The 9,007-nt window shown below is 40.6% G+C and overlaps 1 protein-coding gene across 2 annotated transcripts; it reads right to left on the bottom strand.

The window, feature by feature from the left end:
- Window positions 1–866: 866 nt before the first annotated feature.
- RFXAP (regulatory factor X associated protein) lies at window positions 867–8,605 on the bottom strand. 2 transcript variants are annotated; one of them, XR_013174485.1, is made up of 4 exons: window positions 8,205–8,605; window positions 4,229–4,336; window positions 2,132–2,318; window positions 867–1,154 (listed from the first exon to the last, which is right to left on the bottom strand). XR_013174485.1 is itself a non-coding variant. In XM_077158089.1 (3 exons), the coding sequence occupies exons 1-3, from the start codon at window positions 8,568–8,570 to the stop codon at window positions 2,208–2,210; spliced, it is 585 nt and encodes a 194-aa protein (XP_077014204.1). In that variant the 5' UTR covers window positions 8,571–8,605; the 3' UTR covers window positions 867–2,207. The 2 variants fall into 2 exon arrangements, 1 of the variants encoding a protein (XP_077014204.1); XM_077158089.1 differs by having other exon boundaries at window positions 867–2,318.
- Window positions 8,606–9,007: the final 402 nt, after the last annotated feature.

Below are 9,007 nucleotides of genomic sequence, written 5' to 3' on the forward strand. Positions count from 1 at the left end.
CAGTCTAGCACAGCCTCACTCCCATGCCTGGCTGTCAGCTGACTACTTAGCTGGAGCCACAGAGGTAGTAGTCAGGCCAGGTGTCTCACATCACCCAGAGGCTGGGCTTTGCTTACCACCATGGTAGAAGGACAGGGTCTGGGAGAGCAAGCAGAGTGCTCAAAAACTATGGCAGTCTCCCCAGAACTGGCACACTGTTCTTTCTTCTGCATTCTATTGGCCAAAACGAATCACAAGGCTAATCCAGATGTAAGGAATAGGTAAACAAGCTCAACCTCTTGGCAAGAGTTGCCTTAAAGTCACATGAAAGGTCATGAGTACATGGAGGGATGAAAAATTGGGGTTAGCGTAAAAAGTATACTCCAAATAAGTAAATACCTTATTGTTTTATTGACAATTTTGTAAAGTTAAAAAAAATCTAATATGGTAGACAATAGTTCAGTTGTGTTGAAAATTGCCTTATTCTTCTCATCCAAATTAATCAATGAATGAGTACACTAAAAAACTACCCTGGGGAAAAGATCCTAAGCCCCTCTCAATTATCCACTCCAGTGTTTAACAACTATTTATCATCACAAAGTTCTTATACATATATAAATTCAATCTGTTTTCTTTCTATTCAGCTCTCACTAACTTACTACTTTCCCTCCCTTCCTTTCTTCATATATTCATTACAAGAAGCATAAATTGACATTCTGTTCCTTCCCTGACCCTTCACCATAAACAGGTAACTTAAGCCCTAGGGATTCAATAAACTGGTTAAAAAGTTCTCAACCTGGTAAAGGAATAAACAGCTATTAACAAGTGTAAATGCATTCCTTTGCCTCTAGTGTGAAGTAACTAAAGAGAATAAGTGAATTAGACAATTCAAATGTCAACAAACGGACTTTAATGATTTATTTGTGTAAAGGTGTTTTTGTACAGACACAAAATGAAAAACATTCTTTCTTTCCACAAGTACTTAGAAATACGAGGCCTAGGTTTAAGTGGATATATAGTTCAGAACTTAAAAATCATCTTTAAGAAACTAACAAATCTTTAAATATTTGCACAATTAAACTCAAGACATATACATTTTTTATCCTAATATTGGAAATACTCTCTTGACATTTATTTGTTACTCTTATTGGTAGATTTGCCTTTTCAAAGTTTTCCTAGGAAAAAATACAAGAAAAAGGCATTATCTATCCAGATTATCCATCATTCTTTGAACATTACTTGGAATAACACGGTCTTAAATAGCTTGATTTCAAAAAATATTGACAAAATGCTGGAGTGTTACTTATTTTCAGGATCTTTTTGAAAAGGAAATGATTATGAGAAAAACAATTTTGTCCTGGCATTGGTGGGATAAATGAGACACTGTTCACGAACATAAAAGAGTGTCTAATTTAAAAGAGATAAAAACTAATGGGTAATGAATTAGAGAAGTCAGCTTTGGTGATGCACTCAACTCTAGTGTACTTAGTTAATCCTCCTTGGGTTTTACCAACACATTTCTGCAAGGGACGCATATTGTAATTTCACAGATACTTAACAATGATTGCTTTCCTTTCAGATAAAAAATATGCTTACCTCTTGACAGCTCCAGTCTCAACTGGAGAGAAAAATTTACTACAGAACCCAATTCTAGGAGCCCAGTCATGTGTTACTGCAACAAGCAGCTCTCAGTGTTCCAGGAGGGGTGTTACTGGCTATTGAGTGGGATAATCCTTACTTGTGTGGAACTAACCCAGACGCCACAGAACACCGAGGATCTGTGGATTCCTGACCCACCCACGAAAGTTATGCAGTATTCAAGGTCACAGTAACAACCAAAACACATACCTATACACTTCCAACTACCCCTTGAGGAGAACCCCTGAGCCAGATGATTCAGGATTAATATCTATTAACTTAATGACTTCCACAGAAAGTAACTGTCTCATTACCTTCAGTAACAATGACTGAAGTGGACATTTTGTTTAGAAACCATTGTAATTAAATATTATTTTGGAAAGATAAACTGGTTTATTTAAATTCATGGCAACTGGAAAGGCTTAGATGCACGAAATGCAAGACTTACTTATCCCCAAACTCACACATCCATTCACAGGAAAATGACTGTTTATATTCTACTGGCATAGCTTACCCCTTTATCTTTAGTATAAAAATATGATCATCTGTTACAGTAAGATAAAAAACAGAGAAGTTCATGATAAGTTCCCTCACACTGGTGGTCCTGGAAACTGCTGCTGTCTTTGCTCCAAAACTTGCTGGTTTAGTAATTGTTGTTGTCTCTGTAAAAACTGCACAACTTCAGGACTTCTTAGCAAGGACTGAAAGAGAAAATAGAAAAAAAAAGTACTAATTATGTGATTAGATTGCACACATGCTATAGAACTACTCTGATGTGTCCTTACATATAGTGCAATATGGTTACAAACAAAACATGCCTGATTTGAATTCACTTTTTCATCAGGTACATTACAATTATGCTGCAAACTAATGGTAAAATTTGACATAATAGACCAAAATATTAAAACTTAAAAATAATGGGTGAAGCATGATGTTATGGTGACTCTATGCACAAAAGAAAATGCTTTACCCATTAAGTCAGCATATAAAAAGACACACTCACTCTTTCTCTCTCTCTCTGAAACACAAGAGCAAACAGCCAAGAATAGCATCGGCCCAGGATTACAAAAAAGAGGAAATGAAAGGGGCCATTTATGTAAGCATGTACAAACACACACACGACATGTGTGTGCATACATGTGTGCAGATACAGGTACATACATATATATAAAAAGGTAATATTAGCACATTACAAAATTTCAGAAAACTAAATTAATTTTTGTATATTTATCATTTAAAAATATAGTTGCAATCATACAGTAAATATTATTACCTAAAATGCCTACATTAATTGATAAAGGACAAAACTTTGCCCGAATAAACTGAAAAAGATGAACTGAATAAAGTGGAACTACCAATGATGATTCTAAAATTTAGCACTATAATATAGTCCTATTATTAAATAGGTTTGTTTAAAAACAACTTCGGAAGACTGCCCTAAATTCTATGAAGTAAATGTAAAATTGTCTACTTAGCTCATAAGTCAGACATTTAGGTTGTTTCAGCTACCACTTTTCTATTTATGGTACATACACTTCAGGGACTAACCCTTCAGGGACTATTCCTCTGCCTAAAGACTCCTGACAGCCACTGCCAAACTGCTCTAGGAAGGTCTGTGTTAGAATCCCATGCCATTACCAAGATTAGTGAACCCATTTCACCAACTCTCAACATCACTGTGTAAATCACTTAGAGGATCTTCACTTAACCATCACCATGTAAACCTCTTAAAAGATCTTCACTTAACTGTTATTGTCATTTGATTGTGGTTGTTACCGATATTGAAAACCTTTTCATATCATTTTAATAGAATCATCTCTGCTTTTTCCTCTGTTAATATCTTTTATAATGTACTGAGGGCAACATTTCCTTCTTCATCAGTTTATGTGAATGTTTTATGTGATAGAAATATCAACCATATTAACAATAATCTTTCATAGCTTGCAAATATTTTTCCTATGTTATTCTGCATTCTTTCTTTTCTACCATTTTTGACAGACATTACTCATTTTTATGCAGTCATATTTATAATCTCTCTTGTGATTTTTCTGTATTGCTTTTAAGCTAGAAAGTTATTCCACATTTTTTGAGATAAAGTTCCGATTTTATTTCTTTTTTTATAAAAAGTTTTAATACTCTTTAGATTAACAGGAATGTATTTTGATATATAGTATGATATGAATTATTTTTTTCCTCAAAAACCATATAATTATTCAAGTATTCACTGAATAATCTCTCCTTCCCTGAATGAGTTCCAATGCCTGCTATCAAACTTATAATAGAGAGCCTTATTAAATATTTGTCTAAATATAACTCAATATCACTAAACCATTATTTCATAAATCCCATACTTTAATGCAAGGAGAGTCGTATTAAGATCCCATGTTGCTCAGATAATCAGAATTTAGTCAATCAAGAAATCAGATTTTTGTTCACACAGCCTTTGGAGAGTACTATGAGATTCCTGTGTGTACTGGCAAAAAGCCAACTCAATTCAATTCCAAAGAGCAGTTTTAAAAATGTTCAAGTCTCAAATATCTAAATAATTCCATTTGTAATAAAAAACTCCAGTTAAAATAGATTTGCAAGTACTTCACAAACAGATATTTACCAGTCTTTTTTGATTTAACACTTGTTCTAAAAGAGTAGGTCTTGCAGGACGATCACCAAAAGAACCGGTTCTTTGTTTAACAATAGCGAGGATGCTGTCTGTGCTTTCCTGGGGTAAACGACAAACATGCAATGGCATTAGCAGTTAATGTGATAATCCACGATTATTGGCATCTCCAAGACATGATGGACAGATCTCAGCGCCTGATCTTTTTCTTGCCCAATCCTGGTGGGACTTTCCAAAAGTCCTGCATTAAATCAAAGGGAAAGTACTGGCAGTTAATTTTATAGAACATCCCTTTCTCACTCCCTCTTTTAAGTCCAGGATAACCAACCTGGGTTCCTCAGTTTCCTGAAGTGTCTCAAGGATTAAGAGTGGAGGGCAGGTGTGAAGAGTTATCTGTGAGCTACTTTCAATATTACAAAAATGCCAAGTGGAAACTGAACATTTCCTTCATATAATGCTTTCCAGGTCAAAATTGAGTCTGTCTACCTATGAATGGAATATGTCAACTCAGTGGTAATATATACTACTACTGAGACAAAAAAATTATTAATAGTTTTTTGCCCAACAAACAAAAAAATGGGAGGGGGGTAAAGCACTGCTTCAAAGAACAATTTGACAGACAAAGCGTTCAAAATTTGGACATCACCAGGAGAAAAATAAACTGGCTCTTTAGTGATGAAAAGCCTGGAAGTCACTGGTAAAAAAATATGCTAATTGTATGGACAACATAAAATGACATCATTACCCTGAGAAATTATTACTCGAACAGAATCAGCAGCACTTACTAGCAAAATGTATACCCTGTTACCTGACAGAATCATAAAGATTTAAAAATTTCCTGGCAAAACAAAGTATTATTCTAGTTAACTGAAACATGTTCTCATAAAATTTTAACACAATGCTGACTGTATCCAAAACTCCTAACTGAAGAAATATAAAACTATGAATGTTTTACCATGAGGTAATTACTTGTGTGAATTTACTCATCCCCGTTTTTCACTTAGGATATTATTTATGCTGTTTTCTTCCCTCTTGGCCTTCTTCTACTGCCTCTGAGCTATCTATCAAAACGCTCTCTTTTCCTCTTTCATCCTGAGATGTGTAGGATCTCATTCTCACAGGCACCATAAACGGAAAGCAGAAGCCGGCTGACAGCTGAGGCTCTAGGTCTCAGGAGCCCTGACAAAGCAGGAAGGAAATGCAGAACGTTAATTCCACAAATAACCTTGAGTGACTGAACTGACTGATCTGGTCCACCTACAAATGTGAGAATTCCTTTCCAAAGTTTTGAGTGCTTCTTGTCCTAGGGAGATGACCAATTTCTGAAGACTCCCCCCTTGGTTCTAACTAGCTCTAACACCTAGGGAGCTTTTTACTTGGGATAAGCTGAAATGCATATCCTGATGATTTTCACCAAAGAGTCACAGTTCCTTCAGAACTGTGTAAAACAAATTTACTGCTTCTTCTAAATGAGAGCCTTTTAGATACTTAATGATAATTATTACAACCTGCATGGGTCAATTCTTTTATCCCTTAGTTCTTTTATCTGTCCTTCATTTAGTACAGTTCCTAGATAGACTAAATATTATATACACTTAATCCTTATTTAACTGTGATTTGTATAAGAAATATATTTTTAAATACCTTAATTAGAAATTAACTGCTCTCACCCTGACAGAAGATCCCCTTCATCACCTAACAGCCCCCCATTAATCCTCTCCTAAAGAGTCTACTCTATAACTCCCCTCAACTTCATCCACCCCATCAGACAAGGATCCCTGAAACACATGGTCTTGTCACTCCCTAATTAGGAACTTTCATTTAAAAGACTTGAAACCTAAACTCCATAGCCTGACATTCAATACCATACAAAAATTGGCTTCAAATTATATTTCCAAATTTATCTTTCATGAATTTTCCACTTCAGCTAGAATGGTTCACATGCTATCTTCCCAACCATGTTTTCTGCATCCTGTTTCCTCTTTCTTTACTAGGATACTCTTCTCTTTCCTTTTACACATCAGAGATCGAGAGAAGCAGTATAGTGTGGGGTAAAGACCCAAGGTTCCAGAAATCAGATTGCGTGGGTTTGAGTACTTGCTGCTGTAGACTCCAGACCAATCTACTTGGCCTCTCTCTGCCTCAGTTTCAACTTAATGTAAAATAAAAGACCCACCTCACTGCTGAATGGATTGTGAGAACACATTTAGTTGACCACACTGTGCCTGGCATGCGAAAAACTCAGCTGATTAAGCATAAGCTGTTAGTCCTTCTTTCTGGCTTACTCTGAGTTAGACATCCTCTGCAAAGCCTTTCCAGAATATCTCAGTCTATAGGATCCATTCCTCTGTACTAACAAAGTAGTACTTTACCGTGATACCTTCTTATTCCTGACTGGCGCTGCTAGTCATCTTCGTTTTTTCACATGGGCAGGCACCACGACTCGAACCTGGGCCCTCTGGCATCACAGGCAAGCATTCTTGCCTGCTGAGCCACCGTGGCCCATCTGCTAGTCATCTTCTTAACAACCAATTCCACAAAGAGACTTACAGCTCTGTGTAACCTCACCAGTATCCAAAGTGTAAGACAAATAATCTAGGAGGCTATTCATATCTGTTGCTTATAGCATCTGAGTCTCTTCTCTCCAAAAATCATGCAAATTATTTTAAATTAGTAAATTATAAGGCTCTTGGGGGGGGGGAGGGGCAGACACTTAAGTGCCTATTTCCGTTTTTGCATTTTCCTGAAGTAGCCTTAGGTAAAATACTTCTTCCTTGAACCAGAGTATTCTCTTCTTTCTCCGAAAAGAATTCTTAAGTGAATGGGTATAGAGGGACATACTTGATCACCTTTACTAACTTCCACTCCCTTTTAAGTAAGTTGCCTATTTCTGTCATTCCTTGCAAACCAAGATTAGGGAAAATATAATATTTTACAAAGATATGGGTAGAGAGGATTTTTAATGTAAGATCCAGAAAGGTTCTGAATGTCATGAACTTCTACACAAATTTATACACTTATAGGTATGTGCATTCTTCCCAAAAGAGGGTTGGTTCATTAGGTTTCATTAAACTCTCAAAGGAGTCCTTTACCCCAAACAGATTAAACTCAACGGAATAAAAGGGAATAAGAAATCACTCAGTACCATAACCAAGGTGAATTAAGTGTGAGATATTGGTGACCGTAGATTCAAAAAACATTTAGAATCTGTGAACAATTCCAAAGTTTAAAATTTTAGAAATGCGGCAGCTGCTCAAGTTCAGCCTGAAATTAAGAAACGTAGACTTTTAGAGTAGATCCTTGGACAACTTTCAGTTAAAAAAAATCACTGTCGGGGTCACTCTCAACAAAACTCAACTGCATTTTCTCTGCTAGGCGTTTGGGCTATTCACAACCTAACGGTCAACTCTTTTATGCCCTAGCTCTCTTGTATGTACTTCATTTATGGAAGATTACGGTTTTTCTCACGCACAGCATAAAATACCTATGTATAACAACATCGAAAACACCTGCTGACTAAGGAATTTTACTGCCCGCTGGATCTTGCGTGCACATTCAAAACGGCCTAGCTCGCATCCTTCCGGCAACAGAGAAGGAGGTGCTATCTTGGTTTAAGAATCATTCAAGGCCATAGAGGCAGCAGAGGAAGCAGGGCAGGGTGCGCAGGTTGAACCCGACCCCAAGCACTGCTTAGATTCGCCTTCAGCACGGGTTAAATCAGACCATCCAAATGTCCTCAAGACGTAGGCCTCGTCATCAGTCACTGCTTCCCTTGGGGGTACTATGAAAAAGGTCGCGAGAACAGAGCTCTAGGGAGGAAGGGACGCGGAGAGCATGGCACTGGAAACAGTAAGACATGGCCTTCTCCAGGTGTCAACTTCATCTGGCCCTTCGCTCGGCGGCCCTTGGCCCAAGACGCCCGAGTCACATACCACGGGTCCTCCCCCCCACCCCCGAGGCCAGGCCGCACCTCCAGCTTGACGCCGCCCCCGCTGGCCGCCGAGCCGCCGCTCAAGGCCTGGTCGCTCTTCTTCTTCTTGTACTTGTCCTTGTACATCTTGTTGCGGTGCTTCTTGCACATCCACGGCTTGCGCTGCTTGGCCACCTGGCTCGTGGTCTCGCTGCAGCCCTGGTACGTGCATGTCTTGCTCGCGCCCCCGCCCCCGCCGCGCCGCCGGGCCGCGCCGCCCTCGCCCCCCGAGGGGGCCTCCTCGTCGTCCAGCTCCTCCGGGCTCGCCGCGCCCTCGCCGCCCGGCGGGTCTGAGATGTCCAACGGGTCCGCCTCGTCGTCCCCCGTCTCGTCCTCGGCCCCCGCCACGGTCTCGCACGGGCGCATCACCAGCAGGGCGAGCGGCGGGCCCGGGCCAGGGGCCCCGGGGAGGGACGCGCCGCTGGCTGCCCCTGGGCCCTCGGCGACACCCTGCACCTCCGTGCTGCCGCGACGTGCCCGGGGCCCTCGCCCCCGCGCCTTCCCAGTCTCTACGGGCTCAACGGCGCCCTACCCACAAGGAATACGGGCCGCGGAAAAGGGCGCCGGCGCCGCGGAGATCCTGCGCCTGCGCGGCCGCAGACCCCGCGAGAGCGGCCGGCTGGCCGCGGGCGACAAAAAGCGGCGCCCAAAGGGCGGGGCTGAGCGTGGCGTTGCGGGGCTGACTGCGCCTGCACTTATGAGAACGTCCAAACGGCCGCGACCTGAGGAAGCTACCGAGAGGCGAGGCCGCCTGCGCCTGCGCGACTCCGGCCCGCGCGCTCCGCGGGCGCCGCGGGCGACGG

The sequence above is a fragment of the Tamandua tetradactyla genome, chromosome 4 (genome assembly GCF_023851605.1).
Source record: "Tamandua tetradactyla isolate mTamTet1 chromosome 4, mTamTet1.pri, whole genome shotgun sequence".
Lineage (NCBI taxonomy): Eukaryota > Metazoa > Chordata > Mammalia > Pilosa > Myrmecophagidae > Tamandua > Tamandua tetradactyla.

Excerpts from the sequence above, each read along its gene's own strand:
- RFXAP (XM_077158089.1), bottom strand. The coding sequence starts at position 8,570 with ATGCGCCCGTGCGAGACCGTGGCGGGGGCCGAGGACGAGACGGGGGAC. Across the intron at positions 4,337-8,204 it reads GGGGCGGCGTCAAGCTGGAG|GAAAGCACAGACAGCATCCT; the intron begins GTGCGGCCTGGC and ends CGTTTACCCCAG. Across the intron at positions 2,319-4,228 it reads TGTTAAATCAAAAAAGACTG|TCCTTGCTAAGAAGTCCTGA; the intron begins GTAAATATCTGT and ends TTTCTCTTTCAG.